Consider the following 21,055-nt stretch of genomic DNA (forward strand, 5'->3'; position numbering starts at 1 on the left):
AATGTCATGCATGTTTATGCATGTTGTGCTGATCACCAAAAGCCACTGTAAATGTCAGGTGTCAAGGGTTTGCAAGACCTGGTAGGCAAATCTGGGCTATATTTTTCTCAACACTTGGGTCAGTATCACCAGAAAAATCATGCAAGGCAGAAAGACATGTTTTCTGTCTAAAGCAAGAACCCCAGCCACATCCACCAGGGAGTAGGCTCTAGTTGCACCAGATAGGAGTCTCAGATGAGACTCTGGATGGTGTAACCAAGGTCACTTCTCATAATCTCCTACTAAGTAATGGACAATCAGCTTTCTCCAGCACTGAGCAGGGTTATTTTGCCATATAGACCAGAGTTTACATTAGAAAACTAATAGATAAACAGAACTCTGAACAAAAAGCAAATAAAAGAGACCTCTTACTTTCACTGATGTGTAACTGTAGTGAGTTGACACTGGTTGGATGCAAGGCACCCAGTAAAGATACTCTATCACTCCTTTTCCCAACTGGACAGGTGAGAGAAAACAAGATGGAAAATGAGTCATAGGTCGAGATAAGGCAATCCACTAAAGCAAAAGCGAAAGTTTGTATGCACATAAAGAAGAGAAAAAAATAGGTTTGTTCTCTACTTCCCACTAGTAAGTGGCATTCTGCTACTTCCCAGAAAGCAGGGCTTTAGCACACATTCTGGTTGCTCTGGAAGGCAAATATTGTAAATAATGAATGCCCCCTCCCCCTTCCTCTTCCTTTCCTTAGCTTTTATATCTAAACTGACATCATATGGTATGGAATATTCCTTTGGTTAATTTGATTCAGCTGGCATAGTTGTGTCCCCTCTCAAGGGGAGCATCTACCTACCCCTAGCTACTTCTAGCTACCTCTAGTTCACAGAATCTTGCCCAACCCCAGCCTAATAATGAGTGGAATGTTGGAGAGACAGTGCTCATGCTGTACCAGCACTGTCCAGCAGTAACTAAAACACTGGTGTGTTATCAACACCTTTCTAGCTACCAATGTAAATCACCAGCACTGTGAGGGCTGCTATGGGGAAATGAACTCCATCTCAGCCAGACCCAATACGAGTTCATTGCACCATTTTCTCTCTTGTTTCAATAGCTTAAAATTTACAATAGGCTTAGCATTAAAACTGTATTGCAGCTGGTTTTACTGAAACCAGATAAGTATTTACTTCCAAGCATCTGAGGGTTGAATTATTTCTCAGTATCCACAATAAGTGAAGACTAGATAGAAAGAAAACCCCTCACCCTTCATTTATCATACTTAAACCTTGCTTTGGATAGCACCAAAATCTTCTGTGGGCCTTGCTAAATCACAAAAATCCTCAGCTTCTGTGCTGTAAAAAAAAATCATCATTATCCCTCATCAATCAGATACCCATCAGTAAGTTAGGTAACAAAGATGTAAGACACAATATAAAATAATAAACAGTTACATTTGTTAGTTTTCTTTCTGTAGTTTAAATCCTCAGCCTGTTGACTCAAGAGTTGTATGCAATTCAGGCAGTGATTTGTCATGTGAACTTTGGCACTGCTCAGGTGTTTAGATTTTAATTCACAGTGGAGAATAATGAGGCAGAACTATACTAATGTATTATGATGTCATCTTTCAGACAGAAAATTTGGATATTTCCATATTAATTCACTGGTAGTACAGGAATTTAGCCTTAAATCCATTTTTACAGTACTCAGAGATGGTCTTACAGTACATATGCCTTAATCCAGCAGAGGATGGAAGCAAATGTTGAAAAGTCTCACCTGTATTGCATATTCAGAATTCAGCATATGCTTTGGTGTTTTACTTGGCTGGTACTAACAGGGTTTCCATATCAGAAAAAAAGTGACATCAAGTAATTTCTCTTCATCACAGCAGTGAAAAATTTAATAATTAACACTAAAACTCTGCCTGGCTCTATTTACAATACAATGGAACATAGGCAAAGATCCTTTGGTTTATCTGCTATTATCTTCAAAATAATATGTAAAGAACATAAGTAATGTGAAAAGACTTGCAGGGAACTCAGCCTAGCTATTCATCTTAGGTCAAACACAGCAAAACATTTTGGCATCTAAATATTATGGCACAGCTCTGCTAATACCAAAAAGGGGGACTGTTCACCATGTTTTGCTAGGCCTCTCTCATTGACAATGACATATGAATAGCTTTCTAAGACATTGGATTTTTTTTGGTGCTTTTAAATGCTTTTCTGAGTAATATTTCTCTTCTCTTGGCCTTTTATTACAGATGAGTTAGATGCAAAAGCACATAATATCCCAAAACATCAATCTGAGATGGCATAATGAGAGCAGGATTCATGGAGTGTTTCTTTGATTTTTTTTAATCAATTACTGCCAAATCAAAATATTATGCTATTTCTGCCTCACTGTTTCATTTTTTTAAGGTCTGCAACTTCAATTAAAGATTAAATGTGTTGAGTTATCATACTATTAATTGTTCTGAACTGAAGTGTTTTGAGTTATATATGAATGTCCTTGTTTATGACAGGACAATTGGCTTACACAGAGACATTGCAGCTGTAGTATGATGTCCCACTGAGTATCCAGCATTACTGTTGATGGTGAGTGTGTATGGTTAGCATGACTTGCAGGGAACTGCTTTGCATCTCCAACTTCATCACCAGTATTCTCATGGTTAGTCGCTCAGATAAGTCACGTAGCTGTTTGGAGCTGGTTCTAAAACTAGATCAAGATGGGTAGTGTCTTTCACTCCCCTGCACTTCTGATTTATCTGTTTGTTGTGAGGGTTTTTTTGGGGGGGAAATGTTTGCTGGAGGAGGGGGGTTGTACTTTTTACAAACTCTGAAATCTTTTTTGTGGAAAACTTTGTTAAACTTGCCTAGAGGTGTTGGGGAAAAATGTCCAGTCATCTCATCGATGGGCTTTAGATCAGACTATGTTTAGCAAATACTATAGGCAAATACTTTTCTTCACATATTTACTGCTTTTTATAATATGTTGAGAGTACATTTTATAACCCTTCGGGCTCTCTCCTGCTTGTACGTTTCCTCAAAGGGTTGGCATAAAAAGGTAAAAGGAAAAAAAAAACAAGAAAACCCCCAAGCTTTACTTCTCCAAACCATGTAGTAATCTTGGTTATAGTCAGCACATTTCTTAGATCTCATTGAGCTTTACCAGAGATTTCTTTTAAACACATCCATTCTGAAAAATATTCCTTCTTGGTTAATAAACACAAGAACCATTTCCTTTAGACTCACAGGCTTGTTTTCACATATCTTCCTTCAAGCTGAGATTTACTGTGAAATCTTTACTGAACACTTTATTTACTACAAATGAACACTGCCCTCATATCCCTTACTGAGCCGAGAAATACCTTTGTAAGCAAAGATCAAGAAAAGTAGCCTACAGGAGGGAAAATGAGACAATTTTGGAAGATGGATCTTTACTCCTATGTCTCAGTTACAATATTCATCTTGTTCATTTATGCTGAGGCTCAGGACAGAACTCACCAACAGTGTATTTGTGTGGTCAAATACAGAGCATTTCTTTGTCTCTATATGAGTGATTTCCAAGCTGAAACCATTTACATTTTTGCACAGCTACACCCATGCTAATAGTCCACCTAAGAGGTAGTACTTCTTTGCTCAAATACTTTCATTCCTATCTCAACTATGTATGTTCAGGATAAGGGATACTTCCTGCTCCCCTAGCTCAAAAGACAGGCTAGCCAAGCACATAAGTTGTCTGCATCTGGCTATGCACTTGTGTTTTAAGAAAGAGCCCCAAGTATGTTCTTTACAACAGCTCTTTACAGACATCTACTTCGTGAGAAGTACTGAGTTCCCCAGTACCACTCACAGTGACAACTCCTTCTGTTCCTAATATAAGAAGTTATATGAAATCCCACCACAAAAGACTAAGAATAATTTTGTAAAAATGTAGTCCACAATGTCTTTGCTTAATACTACAAGTCAGATCTTTTTAGAGAGCCATGGATATCTCGGAGGAGTCTGGGAAGTGTGTTCCATCATAATTCTACTGCCATAAAGTGTTTGTAGAGTCTAACAGTGGTTAGCTTTTACCAGTTATCCTCAAATAGGTTGAGATAATCTCGTGGTAATGTATTCAGTGTGTTCCGTGGGATACAGAAGCAAAGTAACAGCCAAATCTGTTCACCTAATCTAGTGTCCTGATTCTACCTATGGCCAACATCAGGTCTCTAGTGAAGCTGTAAATAATGCAGCATATAAATATTTAAGAATAAGATATTGTTCACATTCCAGACAAAAGAAAATCTATTTTTTGTACTGAGCAAATGCAGAATTAGTTGCATGTGGAAAAGTCTTGTGCCAGCATTAAACATTTAAGGGTTTGTTTCTGTTTCAAAGCTTAGCAGTTTACACACTTTCAGAACAATTTGTCTGCTAGCCAAGAAAGGAAGCAACAGCAGAAGGTATGTGCAGTCACATATGGCCAGATCAGGGGAACCATCCGGACCTAATTTTGGCTGCAGCTCTGGTGAAAAAATGTTCAGGATATCCAGAGAGAAATCTGTGGGCACTTGGGTACTCTGCACTGTGACAAAGAAACCTCACACTGATTCCCAGGTCTTGCATTGTCAAAACTAGAAAAAAAAAAAAAAAACATCTAAATTAAAAGTGTTTTTATCCATCTCCACCTCTAAACAGCAGGCACAGTGGCTTTTATTTGCTTTCAATTTTAGGAGAAAAGAGTTTATGCCAAAGCTGCCACAAAGATGATCTGTGAGAGAACCGTGTGAGATAAGAACATAGAAGTTAAAAGTAAAACTATCAGAGAGGCCTTGAACTCTTCTGCTAGTCATTCCTCCTGTCTTTTATAGTACTCAATCTTGCCATTGTTACAAGACTATAATACAAGATGCCCTGGCATTCTAAAAACCTTCTCATTTGATACACAGTCATTCTGTAAATAAATCTGCAATAAAGTGCTTATTTCTTACTTTTTAGCAACTAGGCACAAAATGTTGGGCTATAAAGTGCTTACAAATTAGATTACTGGAAGGGAATAAAATGCATTCTTATCTACTGAACCAATGATGGGTCAAATGGCAGTTTGAATTCTCGTGGTGAATATGACTGTGACCTTCACATTTCCCATTGACAGAAAACAATTTTATTTACATTTTTAAATCCACATAAATGTGAAAGATGGTACCACTACAAAATGAAACATTAAATTTGTTTGTCTCAAGGCATAACTAAGCTCTTCCAAGGTCACATATAGTCTGAAATGAAGCAAGACTTTCTTAAACCTGTTACCAGCACATTTCACCCAGACCTGATGGTGCTGGTGAACTATTTTCATTTACCAATTGAAAAATCTCCTAATTTTAAGATGGAGAAATAAGAAGTAATGAGAGACTGTTTCTTTTTCCCTTAGCTGTTTCTACACAAACTGATCACTAATTATGTTTGAGCTACTATAACAAGCTACATGTTTCAGCTCTACAGATTAAAAAGGTCTAACCATAAAGAGATGGCAGGGTGAAAAAAACCTTATTCAAAAAGAAATGTATCACACTCTCCTGGACCAACAGCACAATAATATCTATACTTCTAGAACCGTATATTTAGAAAATAATCAAAGCTATGTATAATTTGATACAATCTGCACATTTAAACACTTAAAGAACAGCATTTTCCTTCTGTGCATATCAAGTGACCCTATGCATAAGAAATGACCGGTTTTAATGTAAAAAAAATTAAAAAAAAATAAGATCTATCCATTACATCCTAGTATTCCCTCTGCACTTTCTAAGAACCTCATCATGAAAAAGTTATTACTAAAAGTTGTAGACACAGTAGGCATTGTTATAAAGAAATTATAAATAATAAGAAGAACTGCATTCTTCTCACCATTCTGTTTAACACTTCCAGCTTCTCCAAAGTACAACATTAAAAGACAAAAGCTCAATAGTTATTTACAAGATAACACCATTTTGGAAAGTACTGTCATACAGAGCACCTAGGAGGATACATATTACAGATGGTTCTGGTAACAATGCCTATGATTAAGGCAGCCTGACACTTTCTATAACAAAACCTTTTTTCAGTTGCTTATAAGTTTGCTGAACTCCAAGCACTTGGAGTAAAATTTTCCCTGCAAGGTATCTACCCGAATATTTGTTTAGTCTTTGTGGAAAGTTTAATATAAAGTGGTTTAGAGAACAAGATTACAGGAAAATATACCTTGCTTTGAGGGGAAAAAAAAAACAGTTCTTTGAGAAGTCCTAATGTTGCATTTTTGAAGAAAGAAAAACCTTTGAAATGTGGTAGAGCATGGCCTTTTTGTCAGGTATATAATTTCTCTGATTACTGCAATGCCAATTCAAAGCCAGTCTAATTTGCTGGGTGTTTTTAATCTCACATCTTAACTACTTCCCAGAATCATCTCAGCTTCTACAGCCAAAAATCATTAATATTCTTCACATGCTTTAATACTCAGAACGGTTTTCGTGGAATAACCTGTTCATGTTTCAACTCTGCAAAACAGAGTTTGCTTTCTTCAGCCCATAATGCTGAATACACCAAGCTAGAACATCCCTTCAGTCCTTGCTCTGGATGTCCCAGACCAATAAAATAAGATGCTGGAGTGAACTTCTCCTATATTTTTCCCAACAGTTCTTACTGGTGCTCTGAGAATGACGAGGAGGCTAGACATAAAGATAGCATGCAGTAGCTTGTTACAGATCTTTATGCATGGATGATAGATACAAATAATGGATGGAGACTGAGGGTAGTGGCCCTGAAATTGGTAACTGGTTTCAAGCTAATGATATGCTTCCACAGCTAAACCTGAGTATTGCTCTTCAGGAAAATAAAAAAAAAAAATAAAGCTTTCAGGATCTTGGGCACATAAACAGTTTTCTAGAAGTAGTTAGTTAACTGTGCTATGCAGACTGACAGGGGTTTTTAAAATGCAAGACAAGAATTGGACTTGGATGTAACTGTGAAGATAATGGAGGTTCAGCAAACAGATTAAAACCAGGAAAGCAAAGACTGCTTATGCTTAGTGCTAGCAACCTTGGAAGATCCTCCAGGCTAGATCCAGAAGTTGCCTATAATTGCTACTATGAAGTGCTTGCTCTCTTTGTCCAAGGGACCTGTTAAAATTCATAACCTGGAATTAGCTGCTCACATATTTCTGCTGGCAAAAGTTTCCTGAGAACATAATTCGCAGAAGCTACTAAACTGTCCAAACAAAGCAATCAAAGTAAGAAAAGAAATAACTTAAACACTTTCTGACATTTCTGAAGCATAACTGCTCCTAGAACTAGGTACTTTTTTTTACTGTTACTGATGAATAGAATTGCAATGGATAGAATTGGCAAGGTAACATAATTTCAACTTTCAGTTCAGGAATTTCTTACACATCAGAATAAAGCTTTTTTCTGAGATAGGGCTCTAAAAATTTGAAGGGTTTCCACTGTGAATGAACACAAACACAGAAGGTCAAAGAGCAAGAAAGACTTAATAAACAAATATCTCAGAACGTACCTACAATGAGATCCTGTTTCCTGAGTAAAGGAGTCCCTGACTGTATTAAACCAAGCAGAATAAAATGAACTAGCAAAAACAAGAAAATTCCTCAGACTATTCCACCAGGTGGTCGTTAAAGCAATTACCTCTGAATAGTGAGGTTTGGGTTCATATTTCCTGAGGAAGAGAAGAAATTTAATCTCTTAAATGACTGACAGAGGCTTCAGTCACTGGGCTGATGAGAAAAATATGAATAAGAGACAAAGAAAATGGAGATTGGAAAAGTCCTGTGATCCTATAACATCTTTTGTAAGTCTAGTGTGTTACACCCAGATAGAACTGCTTCTCGGTGGCCAGCACAACCCTTTTTTTTTCCCTTTCATGTATCTATGTGAGTCAAGAGAATCAATAATAGAGAAGTTATGGTATTTTAGGATGAAATGGTGGCATTTAAATTAAAAAATAACCCCAGAAGTCTAGCTATCACAGCTGATACTAATTCTATTGTAAGTAATAGCTGAATGTGAGGTGCAGTCATTTATCTGCGAGCAGAGTTTAGCTATGTGTTCTTAGTTTCTTACAACTGACTAATAAGATGCTTGAAAGTGTGACTGCAGCTGACAGCTGATCCCGGGATGATCAGGCCTGACTTATAACAGCCATGGAAAAAGTACTGTACAGTGAGGATATGCACACTGAAAAATGTCCAAGGAATATATTCTGACTGCCATGAACTGAAATTACCACACTAAAGAAAGACAGAGTGCATAGTTGATGTGAAGTAATTATGAAGTAATTGAATATAAAGTAGTTAAACAATTAAAGGTAGAAGCTATGATACACAGACAACACAGATGAAAAATAAAGAATATTTCATGTAAGAGAATCTTTCTGCACAGTCTCGTTGGACATTTGCAATGGTTTTTTGCTGTGTTCAGTGGCAGTAATACTGTATGAGAAAAATAATCCCTAGATGAAGAGTTCAGCCTTGAACCAAGCCTGTGACTGAACTAGAGTTTGTGGGTAACATTGACTCAGATGCCAACAATGCAAGATGTAAACAATTTTTAAGGAGTCAAGAATGAAATAGAGGTCCAGGCTCAGAGGAGAGAGACTGTTGTAGAAACAGACATCAAAGCTAAGCAATTGGGAGGACAGGATGACTCTTTATTCAGATTTTGTTTTGATTTCTAAGAAGGGATTTGTGTTGGGATTGCCTTTTGATTACTGTACTTATTTCTATGCAAATACAGTGACTCATTCATATTTTAGAAGCAACAGTATTCCATTAAAGATGAAGCTCCTGTTTCTTTGAGTGTGAGAGGTAACAGCATGCATTCCCTACCATTCCCAACGAGTCCTCTAGCAAAACCAGAGGTGACCATTTAGTACCATTGCTTAGGTACTAAATAGGTCAAATCATGTGACTTTTAAAAGTGATAGCTCCCATATCATGTTTGTTTATCATGAAAATAAACAAGAGCACAGTCTGAAGTATATTTTGTAACCGTTGGAGGTCACTTTTATGCTGACATTTCTGCTAAGAATTCTCTGCCTAAGCAGTGATACATTTTACATCCTTAAGTAACTTGAAATTACTTCCATTGTCAAAGAGCAATATCTTGATTAAAAAAAAGAAATAGTTGAGTCCATTTACTGCCAGTCTATCTTTATGACAGCTTTTGTTTCCTAAATACATACTCAGAAGGCATTGGAAACTAAGATAAATTAATCAATGTAATTTCAGTTGTCTAGATTTTCCATCCCCACTGGGCATATTTATTGGTATCTGACTGTAGCTGGGCATATTTTTAATAGCAAACAATTTATTTGATTAATTTACCCTACACTTCTGTTCATTAAAAAGCCTCTCCCATTTTGATTTCTGCTTTTTTTTTCCCCTAAGCAGTCAGTGAATATTTTCAGCATATTTTAGTCTGGATTCTGTTTGGAAGCTCTTTGCTTCATCTAATCACAGTGATTATTTCCTTACTGGAGATGTTGTAACTTTAAATCTTTAGTTAGTGTTGTCTTATTTCCCCTAATTGACTTTGCCACTCTAAGTTTAGTGTCAGGAACACCTCTGACATGACTAGTGAACATAACTGACTTACCAAAGGATGCGTAAATCCACAGGGAAACAATCTTTCTCTAAACCTTTATCAGGCAAAACAGGTTTACACAGGTGTATGTTGAAAAATGAATATAAAAGGATGAGAATACAGGAGAATAGAAAGCTTCTGAGGAGTGGGAACTTTTATAAGTGAATCCTCATGTTATTATCCCAACTCATTTCAAGCCACTCCCCTGTTATTCTGTGATATGTTTTCCCAACACAGAATGATCCTTCATCTAACCACCTTCATCCTGCTCCAACTACCACATGATCAGCTACAGTCAAATCAAGAAAAAAGGGGAACATGGGCAACATGGCAACAGTAGTCCATGAAATGAGAATTACAGGATGTATGAGCAATGAGTTTGTTATTTTTATAAATATTATTAACATATGTCCACTGGAACTAGTCTTATCTACACATGCTGGAGAGAATTATTCCAAACATTTCTACAGTATTTGGGATGCTAACAAGTCAGGGCACAAAATATCAACCATGCAAGGTGGCCCATACTCAAAGAGGGCCAAGTGGAAATACTGTCTTAGACTCCATCAAATTTCTCCATTAATAAGAAAAGCTGAGGTAAAAAAACTCCCAAAGAAGCCCCCTAGAAGCATCACATTCCCACAAATGAACAACTTCTCCTGATGAATACATAATCACATGTGCCTCTCATTACCTGAAGTGTTTTACAGATCAGGAGGTTAAAAACTTTCCACAAGCAATGGAAATGTAGGTACAAATTTAAAGGATGTAAAATACATGAGCAAAATTGAGTCAGGGACCTGCCCAGCTAGCTGAATTTTAGCCTGAATCAACAGGCTAACGAAGTCACAGCTCCACCTGTTGAGCTAAAGCAAATCATCCACCTGTGACAGCTGGCAGCACAGGTTCATTTTTGTGCCAGATGTAGATGACTAACATTGTGCTGCTTGGATGAAGCAAAATACAAAAGTTTAAGGACAAACCATGCCATTATTACTCTCAGTGGAGGAGTACTGTAGCCATGGAGTCAGAGAACAAAAGGGCTCAGTTCTATGGGAAAGATCTCATGGCAGACCAAAGACAGGATGACATCATTCTGGGTAAATTTACTAGAGCATACAATGAAAGACACACTAGAAATAAAAACATATAGAGCCTGCTCAGCTCTTTTTGACTTCACAAAAAACTAAGTTACTCTGACCAAAAGCTATGAATACCACCTAGCCATACATATATATTCTTTCACATTTATTACACGTGCTTACTACTTCTTTTCTGTGCTAGCTGTGAGCAGCCAGCTCACACAAAGCAAATCAAGCTAAAATTTAATGAAATATCATTCCCAACCACCTTATAAAAATGGAAATATTTATCAAGCTAAAGACCCCGTTTTATAACCAGAGAAATCAATGGCAAAGTTCTCATGAGCCTGAATGGTCTTGAATCAACATGCAAGTTGCCTGTGGAAGAATAAATAAGGATATATATTTTGCCTTACATGGTGATTATTCTGATACATTTTTCTTCTGAAAGAAAAAAAAAGTATCTGCAGTGGTCTGCAAAAAATGTACATCAATAGTGCAGTTAGACTTCAAATTTACAGCACAAATACAATACCGCATACAGGCCACACATCGCTTTCTGAGGTACACCACCATTTCCATTTCTTTGTAATTCTAGAAAACAGTAAGTGATGCTGTCTGAATGCTTTAAAAATACACTTACAGAAAAAAAAAAAAACCAGAATGCATGAATTATCTATTTGAAAAGCCTAACTTTACTTTCATTTCAAAAAATAAAGATATTTTGCAAACTGTTTCTTCAGAACTTGGATCAGTAGTCAGAATGAGTCACAAATCATTATTTCAAAAATTCAGAGTTAATCAAAAATAGTTATTATCCAATAATTATTGGATTTTTAATTATTCAGTAATTATTATCCAATAATAATTGGATAACAATAATTTTTTAGAATAAGGGATAGTAAGTAGTGCTTGGTTATAGAAACAATACTGTAATGGATCCTAAGTAGCCTAGAGATAAATTCAGCAGGTTCTTGGCAAAAATATTACTTTGTAACATTTTTAAAGGCATAGATGTGTTATTTTTTCTGTCATGGAAGAAGAAAGTTTTATATCCTAAAATAAAAAATACCAAAAAAAATACTGCATTCACTTTCTCCTAGTTCAGCAAAGCACTGAAAAGTGAGTGAGTCTCCCAACTTCAGTTAAGCTTGTGTTTTGCTTCTAAAAAGCAGCTACAAACCATTGGCCTCTACTCTGAAGTGTCTGCTACAACACCACAATTTCGGGATATTCTATAAATTGTGGAGGACAAAAGCAGCACTGGCACCTCCCCTAGTGTACTTAGTCACAAATTTCCATATTCACTTGGATTGCATTATGCTGGAAGACTGAACCATATCATTACAATCTGCTAATCCACACAATAACTTTTCCAAGACTCTCAGTCTGCTCTAGATAGTAAATATTCTGTGCCTTTAAGATGCAAACACAAAATGTATTCTGATATATTTATAATTCAGTGGGATAGCACCTTAATGCAATGACTAGGGCTAGCAGAGGTAGCAGACCTCTCACAGAGGAAGGAGGTACATAGCAAGGGGTACCCCTGCTTGAGTCAGCACAGAGAGAAGCTGAAGATATGGAAGATGATTCACACAGACCACAGTCTTATGAAGGACCAGAAAATGTCATTCCTTACTCACTCCGAGTGACCACTCACAGAAAGGATTCTGTGAAGTAATGGTTATCCTTTGTGCAAGTAACTACTCAAATTGCTGAAGTTTTAACTCAGATATTAAAAATAGTATTGCTAAAGGGTCCTAATCTCTCTCCCCTCTGTTTGCAACATGTACTACACTGCCACCTACTCCAAGGAAGCCAGTAAGCAAATGTGGTGGTTTGTGGAAGCAGGGAGAAGAAACAAGTAGGAATATAAAATGCGGACCTTGTTAAGGTAATACTCATTGCAGATAAAGGTAGCAGGATGGAGCCCATCTTTTTTAATGGTGAAGGTTTTCATGTACTATTTATTATGCACATCTTTTATGCCATATCTCTGTAGTCTTTCTTATTTTCCTTCTCTTTAAAGACCTATTCACTTGTCAGTTGTGCTCCACAAAGCTACAGTATTATTGCTATGTTTTACTTATCAATATATTGCTTACAAAATCTTCTCAAGGTGCAAAGCATTTCCCACATAAACATTAAGAAAAATCTCTGACTCTAATACAAAGCAGTTGCAGTAAGTGAAAGCAGAAATTACTCTAAATTAGAGTCAAATTACAGACTAACATTCTGATTTTAAACACACCAATATTTTACAATACTGCTACTGACAGTGCAACAAGAGTGAGGATACAGTTTTAATATTCTTATTTTGAGTCAATACCTTCTTTTGCAAGACCGCAAATGCTATGGATCAGATTGAAAATATAAAAAGCAGTCCATTAATTTTATATAAGCAGTTTTTTATACCTGAAGGCCTATGACAACATTTCTTTGCAAAATACCCTAGCAGAAGAATTGTTTTTCCAAAGTTCAATCAAGAATAGCTTATAAAAATGACTGTGCAGATAAATATTATGGTACAGGTGGTCTGAAGAACCCATAACAGAAATTCCATTAGCTAAAAATTTTTAAGAGCTGCCAATTACACTTTCAATTTGAAGTGGCATCTGAATAGTGACAAGCAATTCTCGGTGATAGAAATGGCCTACTTAATCTTCAACAGGAAACAGAATCTGTCTTCCTCGCAAAAGTAAACAAATCATTGATTTGCATAGGAATCCTATCTTGTATTACAATGCAGAATCAGGCCATAGGATCTGCTGTGGAAGAGTCTTTGTTTTTCAATAGTGCACTCAATGTATGCCTAGAATGTCTCTTCTTTTTACTTTTTCCCAGTAGCTCATATGCACCTCCAAAACAAGTGCAGGAAATATCGTGCCTGCTGAGAGTTAACTCACACATAATGCAAGGCTGACATGGGGCAGAGGAAAGGGGGAAGAGGATAATAAAACATACTAGTCTGTTATTTCTGACATATGCATGCAACATCAGGTAGAAGCACTATTCTCATAGGGTCAGATCCAAAACTACCAGAACTGTTAGAAATCACCACTGAGTTCAGGGATTTTCAGATCAAAGCATGTTCTAACAAGGAAGGTAAGTAACATCTGTTGTTTTTCAACTGAGGATACTGTGTTGGTTAGAGTTACATGATTTTCTAATTTTCTTTCTAAATAAATAATATAATTTTAATATATCATATATATATATACATACAGATATAAAAATTTTAGTTACAAGTCTTTCAAAGAACTAAGGCCATTAGATCCTAGTTTTCCTAGTATTATTTTGGCTGTCAGCTCTGCTGCTAAAAGTCTACTGTACAGCTATCACTAAAATTTTAAGGAAATATACAAAGAAATAATGTAAACATATTTTTTATCAGTTTTTCAAAAGATCAGAGGGAAAAAAAAGAGCATTCACAAGTGTATACAACAAGAAAAAACCAAGCTACACATCCGAAGAAGCAGACAAGCTTTTTGCCCTTTAGTTTTTTGTAATTCTGGATTTGAAAATGAAATCACAGGAAAACAGGGCACTAGTGTCATAATCATTTGGTAAGCCTAATTTCTCCCCCATCAAAAACCTGCAGATGTAGAAAAAGCAGATTAACTTTCCATGCACTTGTCAACCTGTCATCATCGAAGTAATCAAAGAGATTAACAGGAGAGCTGATACTCCAGAAGGCACTAACTTGTGAAAGGATAGGATAGAGATCAACTAGTGGACAAATTTTTTTCAACAGATGCAGGGGGCAAGGAAGAAGATATTACTAAATAAAATATTACTAAACCTTTCCTTGGAGAGGAAAAGAGACAGGCACAGTGTGCAAGGCAGATGAACGTCCCTGAGACATTTGTCACTAGCTGGACGATGAGACATTGACATTAATGAGGGTGGCATTTGGAAGATAAAAGCAATATCTCTGCAGCAGACAATACCGTTTCAAGACACCACACATGGGGAAATGGTGTAATCAAAAGAGACTGGAGAGTGTTCACATCTAGCAAAAGCATCACAATCGCTATTGATATTCATGGGAGAATATGGATCAGGAATAAATGGCTTATGGTTTTGTCTGGAGGGTTGGTGGGAATTGTGGGTTGTTTTTCTTCTCAACCCAGTCAATTCCCATCACATTCCTTTATTGAAGGACTCTCCATCAGTCATTCACTTATACCTGCCTTGCCAAAAGTCACTGTTTCATTGACAAGTGCTTTTCAGGCAGCAGAGCTCTAGAAGACAGCTTTGTCGATAGTGAGTGGGGATTTACAGGGATGGAGGCTCTTGCCTGCAATTATCTCCTCGTGAAAGCAAGGAGAGACCTGGGACATACCCTGAGCACTGTCTGCCAGGACACAACTAAGTGTAGACAGCAAGATCTGGCTGCCCCTCACAGATGCCTCAGAGTGCCACTAACCCAAAAAGGACATCAGCTGTGTCTGAGAGTCACTCCTGCCATTACTCATGGGATAGAAAGTGTCATTATTAATTAATCACTCCCTGTTCTCTTGTTTTGGTGTCAACCATGTCTCACAGCTCATTTTTTGCTCCAATGGTCTCAAGTATCTCTGATCTCTCTCCAAAGGGAGAGGATGCTGTGGTCCTAGGATAGAATGAGACAAACCTGGGCATCCTAGAACAGCCTTCCTGATCCCCAGATTCATTCTGTCATCCCTGTTCCACTCCATACTCATGTATTGCCCCTCTGATCAGTTTTTCTCCAGAAAACAAAGCAACTGCTACACCACTGAGAGAAAGCAAGTCAGCATCAACATCAATTTGCTGGTCCACCTGTCTACTTCTTCCTTCAGGAAAACGGACGCAGGCTGACAAAGCCCAAGGTCAGAGCCTGTTGCGGGTGAGGTCTAAGCAGCAGCGGCCCGAAACATTGACTACCCCGGGACGAGGCGTCTATGAGAGAGTATTTTCCAGGGGCCGGCGCCGTCCCCGGGTCGGTGCGGGGCCGGGCGCTGTCCACGGTGCTGCCCCCGCCCCGCGCGTTCTCCAGGGTCCTGCACGGCACTGCCGGGGCGGCCGGAGGGGCAACGCCAGCCCTGGCCGGGGGGGAGCGGGACACCCCAAAGTGAGCCCTCTCCTAGTCCGACTGCCAGCGCCTGCCCGCTCTCCCCGCAGTGCTCGCACCCGCTGGAAACACTCAACATCTCCAACAGAGGGGGGAAACCCACACTTAAAATAAATAAATGAACAAACAAAAATCACATGGATTAATCGTGCAATGAAGAAGGCTTTAAACACGGAGCCAGAGATGAGCAGGAAAATAGTAACCCAAACTAACCCGATACGTGATAAGGACAAGCTCTTTCTGCATCCTCAATAATGCTGCCTGCAAGGACTGCAGCCCCACACATGAAGGTGCCCATGTCCCCGTCCTGCAGCAGAGTACCGAGAACCTCCTGGTTGTACTTCAGTACCGTCTCTCTCTCTCTCTGCTTCAATTTAAAAATTGAAAGAGAATGGGGAAGTGATAGAGGAAAGCTGATTGAATCTATCACAAACAAGTCCAGCAAGATGGATTGTGGGGGAAAAAAAGCTGTATTCCTAAGCAGCGACCGGTGCCACAGTAGTTAAAATAGAACAGAAAAGCCTCTCACAAAGTCAATTCTTATGTAGATGAGGAGACATAAGAGCTTTTCTCTCTTCGCGGGCTTAGTGAATTTCTAATTTGCCCAGAGAAGCCCTAGAGGAATGAGGTAGAAAGGGTGAGAATATTGGGATTGCTAGTCATAACAAATATTGCCGTGATCTGGATTGTCGCCTGAAAATGAGGGGATCCAACGCCATTGTCTCAGCCGAGTTATTTCTCTCGACCTTCAGCTTTGTCCATCCAGGCTCAACAAACTTCCTGCAATGAACGTCGCCCCCTCTGTCTGCCAGAAACACAACTTTGGTCTCTCTAGGTCACAGAAAGGGAAAGAGGATGAGAGGTGCTTTCCCCTCCAAAAGAAAGGCACTCGTAGAAGTTTAAACAGCTAGAAAAATGTAGGGTTAAACAATAAACTGGGAAATGTGCTGTCCTGCTGAACAGAGAGCAGTTTGCACAGCATTGAGAACCCGCCAATATATATCATATCAATAAAAAGAAGCTCTTCGAAAGCTTGCATGGTAATTGAGATTGGAGATCTTTTTTGATATGGGTTGGCATTTCCTCATATCAATCTGACAGAGCCAACTCAGGAAATTGCTGGTAATATTCATCTGGGGAGCACTTTCATTAAACGTAATTCATTCGACTTTCACAATAAATTGAGTGACATCCTTACAGCAGAACCTTTTTATCCTTGATGAAGTGCTTGCCAGCCTTTGGTTTTCCACTTTATTGTCACATTCCTTAAAGCAGAATCGTCAACATGTCAATCCGCTGCATGAAAAAAATGCTAAAGCTGTATTTACAAAGCACCCAGGAGGTGTTTTAATGCTGACTTACAAGAAGAACGAATGGGTGTTAAACTATCTGATAAATCACAGCAAAACTTCCCCCAAACCCAATCGGGAGAATAGAAGCCAATCCTAGGGAGGGAAGGATGGCTCACACATTCATTTTCTGCAAGTGCTGGCTATTCCAAGCAATTGGTTTCTTAACCTGCTTCACCGCACTTTCCAAGAGGATTGGGGAAATTGGCTTTTTGTTAATTAAAATGGCGGTTTAAAGATGTAGGGAAATATCAAAGAGGTTAAAATGGATACCTCTCGATACCGTACCGACTTGGAAGATGTGTCTAGTAGAAGAGAGGCAGGGATTATGTTCAGGTACCTCCCTAAAAGGCGAAATCTGTTCCAGGCTGCTTTCTCCAGCTATTTAATAAATAGAAATAGTGTATACTAAACACCAGGAAAAAGACATTTCAGTGCGAGGAAACCCCTTCTTAAACTAGCACAGGTCCCTGGTGATTAGGAAGTAGGGAAGCCCAGAAAAGGACGCTACGTTAAAAAAAAAAAAAAAGTTTGTTTCGCCTACACGAGATGGGAGTCCGGTTGTTATTCCCGCGCCTTCCGAAAGGGTAATTTCCCCCCCCACACACTCCACCGCGACACCGTTTCTCTAACTCCTTCAGAAAGAGGGAGAAGGACCATCTCAAGGCTACATAAACTCCCCCGCACAAAAAGCCACTTCTCTCCCTCTCTCCCTGCTCGCCAAGCTCTCTCCCCCGCCCTCCCCGCCTTCGACGTCAAACTTAAAATTGCAAGAAATCGCTCTTTTGGGGGGAAAAAAGCAATACCCGAATGCATTCAGCACCAAATGCCTCTGAGAAAATACTGTGGGTAATGATTACGATAGGACAATGCCTTCTCTCTCCTTTGTTTTCTCTTTTCTTTTATCTTCGCTGCCTATAGAGGTGTGGTTTGTTTGGGATTTTTTTCTTCCATGACAAAGTAGGACACAGTCCTACTATCTTTAAAAAGAAAGAAGCAAAAACAAATCAACTTGTTTTCGCTAGCACATGATATCTCCTCACGTTCACCACAGCTTTCATTAACCGAGGTGAAATGACCGCAAACAGTGCGACACACAGCGAAATTAAATGTACACAAACTCTGGAGCCACTAACCCTCTGTTTACCCCCTCAGCAAATACCGTACCAAGTGTGCCACCGCTGAGGACAATTTTAAACCTCTATGATTCACAACGATTTTTCAGGAAAGCTCCTCTCGGCTGCCAGAAGGCCTCCGAGCTACAGTGGCGGTGTGGAATAGACCTTAAAATCCCAGCCCGGCGTGGGGAGGAGATTAGTAGGCTGTTTCCAAAACCCCTCTGCCAAAGCCATCGCCCTGTAAAAGAAGGTGCCCCGTGAGCTCCGCACTTCTACTCTTCTGACAAAGCACCGCGCAGAGAAGCTCTCCCTGCGAAACAGCTCTCGTCGCGGGGGGAAAAATCACCCCTCCTTTTGCTCTCGCACTGCTTAAGTTCTACATGGAGTTAAAGCGCTCTGCCAGCCGGCTCCGGTGTGTATCCTAATTAACAAACCCTCTGGTGAATAAACACTGTACTGGGAGAAGACAAGCCAGGTTGGGGGCTGAGGAGGGGAGGGATCCTTACCCTAGCAGCATGTCACGCAAAACTCCGACTGGTTTTAGTTCCGTACCCGCTACTCCGGGTAAGGAGTACTTAAATAACGAGCCAAAGTCCCTTCGAGCCGGGATGATCCCAGCAAAAGAGGCGCATGTTACCACTCCACGATAGTACGGTGCGGGAAGATCTCCCTCGAGTGTGCGGGGGTAAAGCCTGTGACCGTGATGGGGGATGAAGTCCTGTTATCTGCGAGGCACTTTGGCCGCGTTTCCCGAGGTGCGCCGGATGCGGGCGGGGAGCGGCGGGACGCGGCGAGCGCCCGTCTCCGCCGGGAGCTGCCGGGCACAGCCCGCCAGACCCGCCGCACCGACGGGCTCCGCAGCTGCCGGCACGGAAACGATCTGCCTCCTCCTCCGAGGCCCTGCTTGACCTGTCCCAGTGAGAAATAACTCGTTAGGATCCTTGCCGTCCTTGCTAACAGCCCGCGCGTTCTGTAGTCGCTTCTACGGCATGCTGCTTCCACACGGGGGGGGAAAAAACAGGAGGAAAGGAAAACAAACAGCCTGGCCTTTTATTGTCCTGTGGTGTCGAACTGGAAATTCAGCGTCAGCTAGGCAGGAGGTACAACGAGAAGGTTTCCGTACGGGAATGGTATAAAATCCCGGTGTCTTTACAAACAGAACTCGGTCCTGTGAAAGTCTGCGATCTTTTGGGGTTTTTCTTTACTATTTACGTGCTTCCTTACTGACGATTTTGAGCTCAGAACAGCACTGTTAGTTAATGAAATATTATCCATTAGAATTAGACTAAGATGCTTTCGAAAGAAGAGCAGTGGAGTGTCGTGGTGAATAAGACCGAGCGTAGGTGTTTGAACATTTTCTGCAGCTCTCTAAAAGTAAAGAAGGAAAACAACTGCAAGCCTTTAAAGGTTAACTCCTAATTCTACCAAATAAGTACTAAGTTATCCATTTAGGCCAAAAGAAATACATTTCCACTGCAAATCAAATATAACATTTTCAATACACTGCACAGCTCAAAACAAGGAAAAAATACACGTCTTGCAGAGGACACCTAATGTTCTTATCAATAAACATAATACGGCAAACCATCTCTAGCCCAGCAAAATTCCTACTCGTTTTGATCGGCTATGACCTCTATAAATTTCAGGCAGTAAGGCTGGATGACATATGGCTCTATTAAAATGGGGGAGAAAAGCAGAAACACTTTTTTTCCCCTTCAAGATTTCATTACAAAGAAGTTTAAAGGTGGAGGGGGAAAAGGGAAAGGAAAAAAAAAACCACGTACACACACAAAGAGCAGCTGTTTGTTGGGTGAAGCGAAATTACGAGGCAGGTAGTATCTGTAAATTAGTAACTTCGAGGCAGCCCAGCCTCGTCGCAGCAGTTCACTCTCCCTGAACACCTCCTAGTTCAAGCGAAGGGGAAACTGGCTATTTTCTCTCACACCTATATTGTTAACCCCTCCCAAAAAGGGCTTTTTAACAAACTCGGTAGGAAGCTGTTAGTGCTGCCATTTCATTTACCCTTCCTAACAGTTTGAGCACTGAAAATTAAATTCCTAATTAGAAACTGTTCTAGTCCACACAGAGTGATGTGCACACACGGATAGGCACAACAAAATGCTGCACCTTGCTGCTTTGTGGCACTGCATTAAAGCTTTAATCAAAACTTCATGCTTCGCTGCTAATAAACAGTTTATTATCACGCGATGGCCTAATGCAAACTTTCAGAGTCACTCCCGAAATACAGAGAACAGGAAGAGATTGGCATAAACGTGGAAGTATCGATTCAGAAGGAAGAATCGTGTTAGGGAAATCCTTTGGATCCTCCCCGAATGTTTTGGCAGAAGACACAGCCCAGCCGAAGGACGCGTTCCCTCCCCCTAGCTAGTCTTTTATTCACGATTTTTTTTTTTTTGTATCATATTTCGCATTGTTTGGAGGGGAAACTGGAAAATCGTCTCCTTCACTCTGCAATGCCAAACCCTCGGAAAAAAAAAAATAAAAAAAGAAAGAAAAAAAAGAAAAGCATTCAGGTAATGAAGTCTGTAACTAAACGGTAATTGAATCAGCATAATTTGCACACTGAATGGTTTTCAAATGCTCCCAGTTTACAATTAAAGGAGAATTAATGCGCTTGTTGTTCAGACTGCAGCGCATTAGAATAAATCCAGCACTGTTGTTGTAATGAGTCCAGAGCAGTTTAACTGCCAGCAAACACATTTAAAATTTAACACGACGTATCGATCTCGCTCCGGCTTTTTTGATGGATTATTTGCCACGCACTTTTCTCCCCATTTCCC

The 21,055-nt window shown here is 39.6% G+C and overlaps 1 protein-coding gene across 1 annotated transcript in view; it reads right to left on the minus strand.

The window, feature by feature from the left end:
- The window catches only part of NXPH1 (neurexophilin 1), a 137,453-nt gene extending 121,368 nt beyond the window's left edge, over positions 1-16,085 (minus strand). The window contains exon 1 of the mRNA XM_029961888.1: positions 16,001-16,085. Coding sequence (XP_029817748.1) covers positions 16,001-16,085 — 85 coding nt within the window. The remainder of the gene's footprint in view (positions 1-16,000) is intronic.
- Between the last annotated feature and the right edge of the window lie 4,970 nt (positions 16,086-21,055).

The sequence above is a fragment of the Manacus vitellinus genome, unplaced genomic scaffold, assembly GCF_001715985.3.
Source record: "Manacus vitellinus isolate BGI_N305 unplaced genomic scaffold, ASM171598v3 scaffold_3_pilon, whole genome shotgun sequence".
Classification (NCBI taxonomy): domain Eukaryota; kingdom Metazoa; phylum Chordata; class Aves; order Passeriformes; family Pipridae; genus Manacus; species Manacus vitellinus.